The 17,595-nt window shown below is 34.8% G+C and overlaps 2 protein-coding genes across 2 annotated transcripts in view; one reads left to right on the top strand and one right to left on the bottom strand.

The window, feature by feature from the left end:
• Positions 1-17,595, bottom strand: part of LOC115065799 (uncharacterized) — a 216,590-nt gene that overhangs the window by 100,181 nt on the left and 98,814 nt on the right. The gene's annotated exons all lie outside the window — the stretch shown is intronic.
• LOC115065797 (uncharacterized) lies at positions 8,769-9,925 on the top strand. The gene has a single exon (XM_029548534.2). It carries the CDS (start codon positions 9,175-9,177, stop codon positions 9,808-9,810), a length of 636 nt encoding a protein of 211 aa, XP_029404394.2. The 5' UTR covers positions 8,769-9,174; the 3' UTR covers positions 9,811-9,925.

Raw genomic sequence — 17,595 nt, 5'->3', positions numbered from 1 at the left:
CACATAAATCAGTTTTGACCGTCTGCGATACCAGATGGAGTTCAGTTCCAAGAAAAGTAGTCATCCTTTAGGATGCCTGCGCTTGATAGACTCTGCCTCGCGATCGGGTGTATCATACCGTGGGAACCCCAGATACTTACAGCGCAGTTTTGCCAATGCGAGACAAGTGCACAAGAAAAGATCCATTGTTTCCCTGGTGCGCTGCTCTAAACATTTCCTGCGGTCTTCTCGATCTGTCAGCCCCATTCGGCGGGCGTGTGCCGCCATCATTGGTAAAAACATTGAACATCGAGTTCGCTCATTGCATTTTGTATTTACAATTAAATAACGGGTACAAAATCCTTGAAAGTATTGCAGAAGTGTTTTGTGGAGTCTGTTTTTTTACAAATGAAATTTTACGAACTATAGCATTCAAATATGCTGACGTTCCATTTATACGCCCATAATTTGTAATCATAATCAACGTGTGAATAAACTTTTAGAATTTATCTAACCACAAAGAGTAAAAACTTATATATGTCAGGCATTCTAAATTGCTTAACCTTGCTCTCCTTCATAGCATGAAACATATCACTAATAACAATCAACAATTCCACCATTTCGCCTCCATAACCTATAAGCTCATTTGTTGTAGAAGAAATTGTCTATCGCCATGAGAAGCCCACAATTAATCGAGATGTGTCAGGCCAACAGCACCATTCTTCTCCATAATGCGGCGCAAACAATAACCTTAGAAAAGTAATATTTCGTTGCTAATTTTCCCTTACACGTTTCCTCATTGATTACGCTGTTGTGTACGTCCTTTTGAGCACTTTCCAATAATGATTTTGTTGTGTTACTTTGCGTATGCCTTCACTTCACCTCAACTTAACTGAACTATTGTGTTGAGTACACAGAATGCACATTAAATGCGGACACTATCGGTGAAGTTTCAGTTAAAACCAACTGCATACTCACATACCCATCGACATATATGTATGTTTAATCTACTGATGTTGGCAAAGTGTCAGTGTAGTTCACCGAGCTGTAGCTTACTTAAGTGATTGACTTGCGGGGAAGTTGCGAATAATTTGCGCAAAACTTTTACTGAGCATGCAGTGCGATTAAGTTGATTGGAATGAATTAATTATGGAAGAGCGTACTGGACGGAGTTCCTCGCAGTAGTGAAGTTTCTCTAATGGATAGCCCTATGTGAGTACTGCATGAAGTTCGTTACAGTGTTAAAGAAGTTTCTCTAATGGCTAACCGTGTACTTACACATATATTTAGTTTGAGGTATAGGATTTCGTTGGTTTTTAATCGCGTTTGAGCATTTGATCAAAATTTTTTGAATCACCGATAATTTAAAACACTGTGTATCAGGTGGCGGTCTTTCTAAAGGGTGATTTTTTAAGAGCTTGATAATTTTTTTAAAAAAAAAAAACGCATAAAATTTGCAAAATCTCATCGGTTCTTTATTTGAAACGTTAGATTGGTTCATGACATTTACTTTTTGAAGATAATTTCATTTAAATGTTGACCGCGGCTGCGTCTTAGGTGGTCCATTCGGAAAGTCCAATTTTGGGCAACTTTTTCGAGCATTTCGGCCGGAATAGCCCGAATTTCTTCGGAAATGTTGTCTTCCAAAGCTGGAATAGTTGCTGGCTTATTTCTGTAGACTTTAGACTTGACGTAGCCCCACAAAAAATAGTCTAAAGGCGTTAAATCGCATGATCTTGGTGGCCAACTTACGGGTCCATTTCTTGAGATGAATTGTTGTCCGAAGTTTTCCCTCAAAATGGCCATAGAATCGCGAGCTGTGTGGCATGTAGCGCCATCTTGTTGAAACCACATGTCAACCAAGTTCAGTTCTTCCATTTTTGGCAACAAAAAGTTTGTTAGCATCGAACGATAGCGATCGCCATTCACCGTAACGTTGCGTCCAACAGCATCTTTGAAAAAATACGGTCCAATGATTCCACCAGCGTACAAACCACACCAAACAGTGCATTTTTCGGGATGCATGGGCAGTTCTTGAACGGCTTCTGGTTGCTCTTCACCCCAAATGCGGCAATTTTGCTTATTTACGTAGCCATTCAACCAGAAATGAGCCTCATCGCTGAACAAAATTTGTCGATAAAAAAGCGGATTTTCACATTTCGAACCGAACACTGATTTTGGTAATAAAATTCAATGATTTGCAAGCGTTGCTCGTTAGTAAGTCTATTCATGATGAAATGTCAAAGCATACTGAGCATCTTTCTCTTTGACACCATGTCTGAAATCCCACGTGATCTGTCAAATACTAATGCATGAAAATCCTAACCTCAAAAAAATCACCCGTTAGGAGGCGTCTGTATTTTGGTATGCGCCTGTATTTGAAATGATGAAGGACCATCAACAGCGTTATTAAACCATTTAAAAGAGCGAAAACGCAGAAAAACTTCCACCTTTGAAGAAAAAAGAAATGTTGCTTCACCAAGACAATATATCGTGCCACAAGTCAGTGAAAACGGTAGCAAAAATCCATAAATTCCGCGTCCAACGCATTCTCCAGATCTGAGCCGCAGCTGTTCTCAAATCTCAAACAAATGCTCGCTGGAAAGAAATTTCAGTCGACTGAAGAAGTGTTTGCCGAAACTGAGGTCTATTTGAAAGCAAAGAAGAAATCGTACCACCAAAATTGTTCCGAAAAGTTGGAGGGTCGCTATAATCAGACTATCACCCCTTAAGGGAACTATGTTGAATAAAAAAGAGAGAAGTTTACCAAAACATGTGTTTTACTATGGTAGACCGGGAACTTTTTAATTGATCTGTTATATTTATACATAATTTTTGTATAATACCTTAACGGTAATAGCTTAGTTCAAGAATAGCAAAAGAGTTTTTGAGCGGAGATCGCTCTCGATAATGAAAACTTAACCTCCAAATACATATATTTCTGATTTGACAAGCTTCAATGACTTTGGCCCTGCTTCGGATGCGTAAAAGCAAACTGGACTATAAAATATTGAAGAAAGTTCAGTAAAAGTTCCATCAAAGAAGTTCGTTTGTACCAACAAATTTCACATCACAAAAAATAATATTGCAGCTATAAAAAATTGCAGTATGAGCTCAGGAGAACCCTAATGATCTTCACATCGATTTGGATCACAGTAAAGGGTACGCGAGAAACTTCAACTAGAAAACTGCATACACATAATATTTTCCGCTCATTCTCTTATTTTTGGTGTACTCCGCAATCCTTAGAGATTTCTCACTTCAAATATTCAACACATCTGTGCACCGTGCAACATTTAATAAATTTCCATTTTTATGTAAATAAACCGTACTGAATTTCCAGACACTGTCATTAACTACAATTATTCAGGTACGAAACGCTGCCGCCCGCGCTTTAATGGTTCCTGGGAAAACCACGCCTACAATATTTCGCAGTTTCAAGCCAGACTGCAGACGGACGCGTGCGTGCTACCTGTGCGCTTTGTACTTAATGACTTGACATCGGATATGTTAAGGTATAAAAAGGTGAGAAATTTTGAAACTTAAACAGTTACGATTCAAAATCAGTGTCATACACAACGCATCTGAAGAGTCTAAGAACATTTCGCGACACAATTTTAACACAACAAATTTAAATAATCACAAATCAATCATGGGTGACATTCCATCTAAGGATAATAGTAATGCAAGTGATCTAGAAATTCTTGAACTGGATACAAGCGAAAATAACTCAACGCTGAGACGCTGCTCCACATTTACCGATTTATACGAGTATTATCAGGTGTCGGCAGCCAAAGCACGATTAATACGAAATGGCAATCGTCCAAAGCCACTAAAACGATGTACATGTCAAGATTATGATCCAGTATATGTGCTGTGGAAGAACGGTTTTGAAAATGCCGATTTGCGTGCGCCACGTAAAATACCGCCCATAAAAGGAAAGAACAGACGCGTCTACGATATCACAGGTGTCTTAGCTGGTCAGCAAACACCACAGGGTTTTCCCTTGTACACCACAGTATATAAAAGTTTTACGAGCTACGATGAGGATTTCAGTGATTTCGAGTATGTTAGCAACAAGCAGTTCACAATGAGCTTAATGCCGTACGAGGGAGGCAGCAGCCAAGAGCCATTGCTAGACGCGTCTTCAACATTCAGCGCTCCAGAAACAGCCGTCAATAAAGATCAAGAGGAAGTACCTCATGAAGAGGAAGAGGTAATACCTTACGAGGAGGGCAGCAGCCAAGTGCCTTTGCTAGACGCGCCATCAACATCTAGTGTGCCGGATACAGACACCAATAAAGGTCAGCAGGCGGTGCTCAGTAATATTAATAATGAAGTTCAAAAGGAAATTTGTGTGAAAGACATTCGCGAGGATAAGTCGCATGGCATTCAAGCATCTTTTGTTTGTAAGATGCCAGCTGAGCAACCGATGTTAATCCAGAACTTGATGGTAGACCAGAAGCAGCAAAACGCGAATAAAGCCACTGCCGCTACTAAAGAGAAAGAACCAAAACGATCGATTTGCAAAAAGCACCGAAGAAAATATTTTAATTGGGAATCTAATGTCCAACAGCGGCAATTCATTGATTTACACGATTTGGGCGGATGTTATTACATCTTTTAATTTTTTAGCGATCATTGTGTCTTATTTATTGTAATGAAAAAACCTGTAAAATTTCAAGTAATAAAATTACACCATTCTTAAACTGTGTATTGTAGAATTATATTTTTTTCAAGTTTCATATAATATTATATTTTTTGTAATAAATTCATATAAATTCTTGGATCCCTCGTTTTATGAGAGAAAATTACAGGGAAAGTTAAACAATGTGGCAGCACCAGCAACAGTTATGTGGCAACTGTCCCTGAAGCAAATGCAATTGTTTTGCGCTTCTATTAAGAAATTTTAAAAAAATTATTTTACCCAGCTATAAAAAGTTTTAATTATCCTACAGTTTCTTTTTCTGTACACAATTTTTCAAGGCTTAATTAATTGAAATCAATCAATCAATCAAGTTATAAACTACAAAGCAAAACTTTCCAGCATTGAAGAAAGGGTTATACCACTTTAAGGAGACATCCCCGTACTTTATTTCCCTTTGTTGTTGTAAATTTGTGACAATAGCACCATAAGATCGTGAGCAAAGAAATTGCAAAACAAGTCCAAAAGTGGGGAGGAACCCAGCCGACCTACCTTGCAATCTGAGGGTATCGGATAATTGAGTCTTCTCACGAAACTTTATTTTTTCTATTGTTTAAAATTTCCTAGAAGTTTTCAATGAAATTAAATCTGTATAGTTTCTAATCCTCGCTCATTTGTAGTATGTTCTGGCTTTTAGCTACTTGCTACCTGTGAGAAACTTTGTTGGGTGTGAGTCTTTGAAAATTACTTATATAATGGCATATACTATTTATTCTTAGTAATGTACATATAGTACATATATATTTTCTAAAAATTGAAGTTTATGTCGGTAATGTTCATTATAATATTTATACATATATTCCCGTTATATAAACCTTATTCTACTTGTATTATAAAAAAATAAAAAAACGATTTTTTGAGGGGTTGTATGTGCATACGGGTTTTAAAAAATCAAATTTTTTTATTGTATTATTAAATTACAACACCTCTAAAATATTGTCCGAAATTTTCAAATTGATCGGATTATATTTTCGGAGATACAGTCTTGAGAACTTGTACCCTCGGGGCTAGCTAGCCTAAGTGCGCCGTCTTTAAACGCGTTTTTCTCGAACGTTTTGTGGCAAGTCGAGAACTTCTCAATCTATCTCATAAAATTACCCATGTCTTTGAAATACAGTTCTTAAAGACTTGGATTTTTTCGATTGCAACTATTTTCGCTAAACTTTCACTGAAAATTTCATTGTTTTTTGTTAAAATGTCTGCCAAAAATCCAATTTTCAGTTTTTTTTCTTCGTCCAAGTTCTGAGTTAAGATTTTAACTCAAACACGTTTTAACGTTAGATGATCTGGTAAGGAGTTATCCTGCCAACTCAAGCGCATATTTTTCCGAGGGGTCACCGGAAATGGCGTCACAATGGCCGAGTTTAAAATATTTTTTCCAAACATTTCAAAATTTCTTTGTTAATAGTGTATATTTGTGACAATAAATAACACTAATAAAATATTTCTTATTTTATATGAGACAAAAATTGTTAAAAAAAAATACTTTTTTTACCTGAGGAAACCCATGTAGCCCCTTAAGTTAAACTATAAATGAATATGTTTAAAAGATTTTTTTTAATTTAATTTACATTCCTAGATATATGCAGGTAGTTTACTAATCCGGCATTCCAACTAGCTCGGTCGGAATTGAAACTTTAAACGCGTTTTTCTCGAAGCTGTATTTTTTAAAACGATACCCACGAACCTGAGTTCTACTGCACTGATTAACTAAAATTTTAGAGCACCTTTACGGACTTGTTTGTTTTTAGGAACTGCCAATTTCATGAAAAAAATGTTTTCAACGTTTTCGTAGCTTCAGACATTGTGCTTTTATTCCAGTTTATTAACTTTGTTCTGTGCTTGGTTTCAGATTTCCAGTAGGGTTGAAATCGTGGGTGTGCTCACTTGCTATTTTTTAGACTCCTCTTTATCAGCTGTTAATTTTTGAAATTATTAACTTTCTTACTTGTTCCTATATTCTTGTAATGTTAATAAATAATTAATAAAAATTTATGATAAAATTTTAATCAGCCTTTCTCAGGACACTTCTACTTTACCGATAATTTATAGCTGGATATGTTTGAATACTCCTTTAACCTATGAATAAGTATTGCTGGTTCAAAAAATACTGGTTCAAAATATTTGCATAAAGTAGATAGTAGGGCCTTTGGGAAAATGAAAGAGTTGGCTTTGACTTCCAGTTTTATATATGACTAGAAGATCCGTCCACGTTTTACTGTAGCTGGTGCGTAGTTAATACTAGTAATACCAGCTATTTGATTTCAATTATTAAGATTAGACATATTTTTTGTGAACCAATCATTTTCAAATGATTCTTACATGAATTTTGAACAAATGCTTATGATTTAAAATATAATATTTGTATTTATGAATTGTATTGAAATTTAAGTTAAATAGATATCCCATGTCCTTACCCTGGTGCTAAGCTACCTCCCCACCAATTTTCAGCCAAATCAGTTCTGCCGTTCTTGAGTTATAAATTTTGTAACTAACACGACTTTCTTTTATAAATATAATAGATATAGATTTAAATAATTTTGAGTTGCATTGTAATTCAGTATTTTACATATAGAGGGCGCTGTCTCGATAAAATTTACAGCCTACATTCACCTTTTGCTCTTTATTTAGTTCTTGATATCTGATAAAAAGAATACCTCGTTCATAGTTTCTAAATTAGAGGATACGCCTAGCGTGAAATTAACAAAATCGATTATTTGTTTTTTCATACAGTTCAATAAACTGCAACAGTTTTTTTTAAACGCGTTTTTCTCGAACAGTTTTTGTAAATTTACTGCACTGATAACTAGACGACAAAAGATTCGATCATAATGAAATTTTTTGCTTGTTGTATGTATAATTCTACAAATTTAACAAATAGATGGCGCTAACACACACGAGATATGATGTAATTATCGATTTTTATCGTTAAAATTCAGAGACTACACTCTCCTTAATTTGATGCTGAACCTACGATCTGAATATATGTGAACCCTTAACGATTGCGCCACGAAATAATGATTAAATTTTATTACTATTATTTAATAATTTATGTACTCGTACATTAAACTTAGACATTATACATTTCAATAAAATTAATGCGACTTATTATGTTTCTCGAAGTAATTTATTATTCCAATAGTGAATTATGTAAAACAATAAAAATTCTCCTTAATCTATTTTCTTAAAAAATTCGAATACATTTATTTGAAACTTTATGCCCATATTTTAAGAATATGATATATTAAGTTTCCCACTAACATCATAACACCCGAGACCGTTTTTTAATCTGAACAAAACTCGAAATTTAGCCGACTAAAACTACCATTTGGTGGTAAAATTCCACTAGAGGTCTTCATTGATTAAGATGAAGATAAAAAAAGGTCTATAATTTACTTATAACTTATAACCAATGCAAGAACATAATTTTTTTTGTTTGACTCTGTACTATATTAGTATGGTTTGGTGCCGAAATTAAATGAAATCTTTATAGGTATACCCTTATGTGGAAAATATTTTAGGTTCATTTATATACAAACATCTTTTAACATACATTTTACTGAGTCGAAAAAGTCTTTTCGTATTTTGTCAATAGATGTCATTGCAGTCGTATATCTCCAGTGCTACCAATCAAATTGTGTCATATAGTGTTGGAAAGATGAGCCTCATTAACTAGAATATCAAATTCAGGGAAGTTGAAAAAAAGTTACAACTGTTCAAAAATGAGTGAAAATAATGAAGAAATTCGCTATATTTTGACATTTTTGTATATAAAAGGGAATAATGCCACGAAAGCCACCAAAGAAATTTGTGGAGTTTACGAAGACGATGCTGTACCAGTTTGTGTCGCTTCCGTTCTGGAAATTTCGATTTACACTGATGGAATAATGTCTCTAGCGGAAAAATGGCAAAAAGGGGTCGACCAAAATGGCATATATTTGATATTTGTTTATTTATTTATTATTATGAAAATAAAAAAATTAAATTGAAGTTTGATTACAAACACGAAAAGACTTTTTCGAATACCCAATACATAAATCTTTTTACATACATTATATTTATTAGTCTATTCCATACTCTTATAAAGGTTCATTATGTTAAAAAAAAAACAAATATTCGGTATAATTTATTATTCTCTATTACTGCATGATCGTTTAAAAAGGGCTTTCGGTATCACCTTCTTTTGCTAAACCTTTATTTGTACCAATTATATCAGCATATGCTAAACAATTTTTACCTGACTTCTAATCCTTGAGCACAGACGTTAAAATATCTTGAAAGAACAATGAAAGCATTTTTTTTGTCCTGGTAACTTAATGTTAAGGCGAGTTCTAAACCGAATACCAAGAAACATATTTTTTGGTATAAAAAGGTAACAAATTCTCAAAGTTTGCTCAGTTAAGTTTAGTGATTCCACAGCTAAGATCTCATCGAGAGCTACTCCCTTATTTTTTCGCAATTTTTTGAAAGTTCTCTTATATTTATGCAAAATGGGTGCGATGCAATCTATAAGACGCACAGCGTACTCCCAAAAACGGCGTGTTAAATATCGTAAAACATATATTCACAAACCGCTGGGACGTTGTTCAACATTAATCGACATACCAAGCCACGTTGCACCTGCCGTACAACCGCAAAAACGTCAAAAGTACGACCCGACCTATTCGATATGGAAGAGCGCATTTGAAGATAGAAACGCACGCAGCCCACGTACACTTTTGCCCATCAAAGAGGATATTGCAGCTTTGCAGGATATTACAGATGCCGTGGCCGGTCAATGTACTCCCAAAGGCTTTCCATCATTTACAGAGTTGAGAGAAAGTATGCGCTGTAAGAAGACACTGAAATGCCAAGATGTCAGTGTAGATTTCGGAATAAAATTACTAATGACATCAGCGCTGCTGAAGCCTGATTGCAAGCTGCATACTGAGGAAATATGTGTAGATTCGATGGCACCTGTACCAACCAATGAAAAAGTTGAATCCACCGAAAATTGTTTTCATACTGCACTCTACCGTAGTGATTTCAACTTCTTTAATGAAAGTCTCTGTGATTTTGATATAGAAGTTGGGGACATGGGTAAATGTGAGGAGAGGTCCAGCCAACTTAGTTATTACAGCGATTAATAAGATAAATATGCCTTACTTGTAAAGTATTTATAATATTGTTAAAATAATATGCATTTTTGTACGTTTAATATACAAAAAATACCTTTTTTGTGATGAAAGCTTGTAAATTTTATTAAAATTAAATCGATAAAATTTAAAACTATTTATTGTACTATTTATTACGAAATTTGTAGCACCCAGCACACTCTATCATTAAATATATAAATATCGAGCTGAGTTGATATAGACACATCCATCTGCCTGTGCGTGAAAAAGACAAACCTGAAAAGATACAAAAGCTGCCATTTTATCCATAAAAAAGAACGTTTTGATGTTGTTCATAGGCCGGTGGAATCATCAATCTATATTTCTTCAAAAATTTCGCCAGTGAAAACGTAACCATCAATAGCGACCGTGATCTCGGCGACATTTGGTTTCAAAAGGACGGCACCACTTCCCACACATCACATCAATCAATTGATTTATTGAGAGAACACTTTGGTGAGCAGATAATTTCACGTTTTGGGCTGGTCGTTTGGCCACCAGCATCGTGTGATATCACACTAAAGTCCATGCGGACAAGTCTGCTTCGATTCAGGCCTTGAAGCAGAACATCAAACGTATCATTCGCCAGTTACCAGTCGAAATGCTCGATCGAGTCATCACAAATTGGACTCAACGAATGGAACATCAGAGACTTAGCCGTGGCCAGCATTATTCTTTGAATGATAATAAACATTATCCATTAAATTTGAAGTTTCTGTGTTTTTTCTTAAAAAAAAAAAGGAACCTTGAAATGAATCACCCTTTCGTTATCGGCACACCAAATTTATCCAGTACATTAAGATTGGATTGGAAAGTAAATTTCGATACCAAGTAAAGCCAAGTAAATAACATTGATTAAAGCTACAAGTTTTAATCGACCGATTTCGCTAACAATATATACTAAATGATGATCGAATGAATATTTATATAAGGTTATAACCCTAATTGAACTATTTTGAATATAAGGCAAGAGTACATTTCATGAATATTATGTGTTAGATTTTGGTTTAGATTATTTTTTATTATTGCATGTTTGTAAAGTTTTCAATAATACTATGGTATATGCTCACACTAGATACAAGTGGGCGATTAAAGCATTTGAGCTACCCATTTGTTACCGTTTTCTATCGCAATATCTGTCCTTTGCATAACGAACACATAGATATGGTTCAATAAACTTGTGTCCGCCTACATCATTTCAATGTACTTATACCTCAATCCTTTGAATACAGTTACTCAACTAGTTCTTGAAAATAATTTAGAGCTTAAACTGTTCTTACCCTTTTTCTTTTGTTCACCATTTTGTCACTATGCATTCTAGTAATTGTCTCCTCTCTCGAAACTTCAATTCTTCAAAGTTTCCCAGAATTTCGCAAAGCAATGAACTGAATACTTAAAATTTTCTTTTACGCCCACATGTCTTTAAGAATCTGCTACCCGTTGTCGAGTTAAAGATAACCTTGAAAACTATTAAATGTTCTTAACTATTATATTAATGTTTTACGTTTGTTATCTTCTTCGTTTGCATAATGCAGGAAATATATTTTTTTGAGAAATTGGGATGGGGTGTAATTCATGTTTATTTTATACGATCCTGGATAATTTAGTTGCACTTTTATATGTTTTGTTATAAAAAAATAATGAATAAATAAATTCTAATAAAATATTTCATTTTTTATATAAGAAATAATTGCCGAAGAAATACTTTTTTTTACCCCAAGAAACCCACGTAAGCCTTAAAGTTTATATTTTATGACATTTAACTCAAAATTTTAAACTATTTGATCCTCTGACGTAAATTTAACATATAGATGGCGCTAACTGATACAATATATGATAATATTATCGATAAAATTCAGAGTTTACATTATCCTTAATATGATTCTGAACTCAGCTCTAAATACATGAGGATGTAGCATAATGTTTACGGTTAAGTTTGCTACTAATATCGAAACACCCAGTAGGAACTGTCGGATGACGAACTGGGTCTCTTTAGCCATGTCTATATTGTGTAAATATTGTATATACTCGAACAGTTTTTGAGATATCGAACTTAAATTTAGCACACGTCCTTTCATAGCTCTGTTCCGTGATTTGTATTTCTTTTTGATCTCTTAATTTCATATTGCAAAACGAAAAAAAAGGAATGGAATTAGTGGTTTATTGTTACCGCAATATTGAAATTAGTTTGAGATTGATCAAGACATTGCTGAAAAATTGTTATTTCACCTAAAAGTGAGCTCTTCACAGAAACACTTGTTCATGAGAAATTCCACTCGCCTTTAATCTTCTTGATTTATTTTATATAAGTATAGTATATGGATTAATTTTTCTAGGCGTTACCAACAACTGTTGAACAACGCTACTAAGCGCCGTGCATTACGCTTCACGAGTATAAACAATTCTTACATAAATTCTAATCCTCTTGTCATAAAACTAGCATAATGCCCTTAAAACCGTCAACACCTATTTTCATAAAAGTACAATGAAACTGAACCAGTTATGACCTTGTGACTTTAAGCTAACAAAGCGGCAAATTTAGACTACCTGTTCTTTCGATCCTAAATATAAGGACCAAAAACAATCTTTTTTGTATAAAAAGGCAACAATTTCTCAAAGTTTGTTTAGTCAAGTTCAGTTCTTTCACAGCAAAGGATCTCAACGTGCGCTACTCCGTTACTTCGTCGGCTTTATTAAAAAATTTACTTATCTCAAAAATGGGTGCAGTTCAATCTAGCAGACGCGCTTCGTGCCCGCAAACACCGCTAGTTCAATATCGATGCATTGAGGAACCTCTAGGAATTAGTTCCACATTTAATGACATATCAAGCTGCGCTGCTCCACCTGCTGCGCCCTTAAATCCACCGCAGAAACGTCAAAAGCACGATGCTACAAATTCGATAAGGAATCCACTTGCACTTTTAACCATAAGTGAAGATAATGCAGTTCCGCAGAAGATGATAGACTTCGTTAGAAGTACATCCAAAGGTTTGCCATCATTTTCCGAGTTGAGGGAAAGTATGCGACGTAAGAAGATAGTGAAACGTCAAGAGGCCAATGAAAATCTTGAAATGGGTGCTTTATCGAAGCCTAAATGCAACTCCAGCTCAGAAGATATATTTTTGGAACTGGGAGTACCAACACCACCAGCTAAAAAAGATGAAACCATGGAAAGTGGGTTTCATACTCCTATCAACCACCATGACTTTAATTTCTCTAACGAGAATCTATTTGAATATATTGATGATGACATTGGAGAGGATCTATACCAATCTGAGGAGACGGCCAGCCAACTTCATTACCACAGCGATTCATCAGATACTTCCGAATCCCTGAAAAATCTGTCCTATGATATGCGTAAAGATTATTATTACTTGTAAAGTCTTTTTCATAAAAAGATTATTTTTGGAACGACAGCCTGGAAAATTCGATAAAAAAAAAATATATAATTGTGATAAATTTGAAATTTTGTGTTTATTGTACAATTTTTATTTTAAAAAATCTGGTATTTATTGGTTAGGTGAATAAGGGGAATGGTTATTATGTTATTGCAAGACTGTACTAACTTGGACTATTTTTGAGGGTTTTTAAGTTGATAGAGAGATTTTATAAATTACAAATTTTTGTAAGTATATTTTGTTCTGATAAGGATGTTATTTCTTGGGACGATCAATCTATCTTGAACCACGATTTTATGCGGCGATGTGCCGAAAAAGTGCGTTCAGAGCTCGCATTCGTCACAGGATATGTAAAGAATATGCGAAGAAAACTATGAATTATGGGGTATAAGTCTTCATCGTCGTTCTTTAACGTTTCCAAGGCCGGTAACTTGTTATCTTTTGACTTTTGCTTCTGCGCTCAATGGCACTGCCAGTGATTAAGTTCACCTTTGAATCTATCTATCAAGCAGTCAATATTATTTTCCATTTCTTTGGTTTTCAAAGCACATACTTTTTCTGAAAGCAGCAACAAACTCAAATTCATTCAATACTCCTCTAGAAAAGCGCGTCTTCAAACTTTCGTTCATCGTATCCAACAGAGCAATGTACACCGAGACCCTGTAGTATTATTCAATTACAAATTCAAATTTGCGCACGGCTGCTATGAGTATCGTTGATTTTCCCCCTGTTTCCTTATCATTCCAGTTACTAATCTTTGTCAGAGTTTTGACGATCAACCACAATTTTGCAGCAAATTGAACCCGCCTTGTTTCACATAACTGGATAGTTGTTTGCGAAGTATTTTTCCCAATGCGGTCGAACGATTGTAATTAATCGTATCGTAGCAGATTTGGAAATACTCTTGCTCAGTTTGTAGGAATAACAGAGGGTTACTGCAGTAGTTTTCGCTTTTTTTCTTATTTCGTTGACCACTCCGAGATCTGTAAAATATCAGAATACTCGATGCACAATGGTTTAGCTTTTCTATGTTTATAAACTTGGATGATGTACTGCGGAGAATGTATCAATCGAACAGATCACAGATCAAGCTGAATGAAATAAAATGTCGAATTTCTGGACTATATTTCTGTTACTTTATATTTTTTAAGAGTAGAAATTTATCAATAAACAATTTAGCTCTTGGGCGGGGAAAGTGTCCCCCATTTCCTTCTGAATCCGCCACTGCTGCAATGCTTTCTGGAAAAATATTAATAAAGTACATACTAATACTTCTGGTATATTTTAGTATTGGGAGAACTTCTCGAAATAGTTTAAGCTGAGAGGATTACAGGATTATAATATTCAATTTATGAATATTTTTAAAATTAGTTAAACCCAGACCTCAATCAATTGATTATTTCGACTATTTTCGCCAAAATAATCACCGTTTCTTATATCATATTATACCTGAATAAAATTATAACGGTATAAGGGATTACAATATTTTTTTGATACCAGAAGTGAATGAATTCGTATAAGGTAGCTTCTATATTTATTATTACGAGGTTTGTCTTTTATATTTGGGGTTACACTAAAAACAAATATTGATAATCGAAAATCTCTTTATTTTGTTCAAAATACTCTCTATTAATATCTATACACTTTGGCATGTGTTTGAACCATTTTTCGAAGCGTTTTTGCCACTATGATTGAGGTATCTCTAAAAGATGAATGCACTAACCGTCTCTTCAGATGTCGAAAAACGTTGACCTCTAAGTTTATTTTTAAATACTGGTATGAAATGAAATTATTCGGTGCTAAATCAGGACTATACATAGGATGACTCATCAAATCGATTTTTGAGTACTAAAAATGCGGCGACTAGTTTTCGTGATTTCTTGAAAGACAACTGGCAACCTAGTGATTGTATAGCACCCACAATTTACTGTTCTGCGTTTTTCCATTGGTATGTCCAGTTTTCCCAAAAAAACACAGGCAAACCTTTGCTTGGAAAATTACCTTGAAATACCCTTACTGTTGAGGTGTTTCAAAGCAAATTTCTTAACATTTTAACATTAGCCAATCGACACGAATCTTTTTTGAATGATTGAAAACTTGTTTGGGATTCAATGTGCACAAATCAAATGATCATTCAATATACAATATTGAATGTACCATTTGCTTGTCCCACAAATGCAAATAGTTGTCTCAATCTCACGATAGATCGTATGACGCTTTTGGAACACCAAATGCGATGATGGGGATCAAAAGTGTCCAGAACATCATTTGATTTTTCACGACTTTTGCGGAATTCGTCCTGGAGTGATCTACAACCACGATTGTTTTCACCATAGCATGGGTTTATTCATGTCCACTAATCTTTGATTGAGTTTCATCGCCAAAAATTTATTAAATTATTGATAATGTTCGCGATTTAACTCTTTGCGATAAAGTTGTGAGTCGCCAGATGGCAATATTAATAAATTCTGAACTATAAAAGGTAACCTACATATTTATTCACCTCTAGATTCTTCGTATTACTTTCCTAGTCTATTTGTTTAATAATTTGGGTATAAATTTTCGGTTGAATTTGAACAAAGGCGTTAGTTTTTTTAGAGGACGACATGGAAAATATTGAACCACCTTTACTCAAAATATTATTATTCTATATTTTGTTAAATAACATAATAATAATTTTCGTTTAAATTATTCTATAAAAGGTCTTTCGGTAGCAGGTAGACTGTGTTAAAAAATGGCTATGTAACTCTTTTATTTATTTCCCCGGCTTTCATACTCTAATAAATTCGTATTCTTATGAATGGATGGTGCAGGTGATAATCCTTTTGTTATAATAAACAACATAACAGATTAAATTATCGACACCTATTTTTTTAAAAGAACAATGCAAGTAATTAAGTATTTCTTTGTGACTTAAGGTGATCAAAGAGAAAAGTTTGGCTACCTGCTATCTTTAACAACACTTAGAAACCATATTTTTTGTATAAAAAGGTAACGATTTTGACCATTCACTCAGTCAAGCTCTGTCATCTCACTGCATAAGATATCAGCTGAAGCTACTTCGTTATTTTTCTGGATTTCTTTTATATTAAAAATGGGAGCAACGCAATCGAGACAACGCGATGCTTGTACTCAAACATCGCCATTTGAATGTCGTAAAGCAATTATTGGAGTACCTTTGGGCAGTGGTTCCATATTAAATAACATGCCAGTCTGCGCTGGTCCATCGGCTACAATAAAAATTGCTTTAGACGCCCGAACTACCCAGCCACCACGCAAACGTCGAAAATACGACCCGAACTCCTCGCCATTGAAGGGTCAGTTTGAAGATAAGAGCATATCTTCTCAGCACATACCCAAAAAAGGGGAAAATGCAGCTTTGAAGAAAATGACGGATGGCGTAGTCGGTCAATATACTTTCAAAGGCTTTCCTTCCAAGAAAATATTGAGGAGAAGGATGCGCAGTAAGAAGATAGTGAAACGTCAAGATTCTAGTAAAGGCTTTGAAATGAATGTTCAAAACAATTCAACGTTGCCGATATTTAAATTCACGTTGAACAAAAAAATGGAATTTGTGGAATCAGTTGCACCAATATCACTTTGCAACAAAGAGACTTTAACAGAATCTGAAAGTCTGCAGAATAAAAAAGTGACATCTTTGGAATCGGTAGCACTGGAGCCATCAATTAGCATTAACTCAACTTTAAAGGATTCTGAAAGCCAGCAAAATAAAAAAGTGGCATCTTTGGAATCGGTAGCACCGGAGACAACGAATTTAACGGAATTTGAAAGTCAGGAGAAAGAAAATATGACAATTGTGGATTGCATTTCACCAGAGCCATCGGCATGCAGCAAATCGACCCAAACAATATCTGAAAGCAAGCAGAATAAAAAAGTGAATTCCATAGCTCGAGGGCCATTGATTTGTATAAACCCGACTTTAATGGGATCTAAAAGCCAGCGTAATAAAGAGGCGACATTTGTGGACATGCTAGCTCCTGCAGAGTCGATTCCTAGAAATTCGAATTTAACGAAATATGAAAGTCAGAGGAAGGAAAATAGGACAATTGCAGGTCCTATTGCACTAGAACCATCGCTTCACAGCAAATCGACAGAATCTGAAAGCAAGCTAAATAAAATGTTAAGAGAATACGAAAGGCAGGTAAAGAAAGAATTAGAAGATGCCAGAACCGAACACAGACCTTTACACAGAAAAGAGGACAATGCAACCTTGCAGATAATGGCGGATGCCGTTGCCGGTCTACATACCCTCAAAGGCTTTCCTTCCAACAAAGTATTGAGGAGAAAAAAGCGCAGTAAGAAGACAACAAATTGTCAATATTCAAGTGATGATGAAATG

The sequence above is a fragment of the Bactrocera dorsalis genome, chromosome 4 (assembly GCF_023373825.1).
Source record: "Bactrocera dorsalis isolate Fly_Bdor chromosome 4, ASM2337382v1, whole genome shotgun sequence".
Lineage (NCBI taxonomy): Eukaryota > Metazoa > Arthropoda > Insecta > Diptera > Tephritidae > Bactrocera > Bactrocera dorsalis.
This window is presented reverse-complemented; position numbering and strand designations above follow the sequence as displayed.

Bases quoted from the DNA above. Each gene is read 5' to 3' on its own strand.
- LOC115065797 (XM_029548534.2), top strand. From the start codon at position 9,175: ATGGGTGCGATGCAATCTATAAGACGCACAGCGTACTCCCAAAAACGG.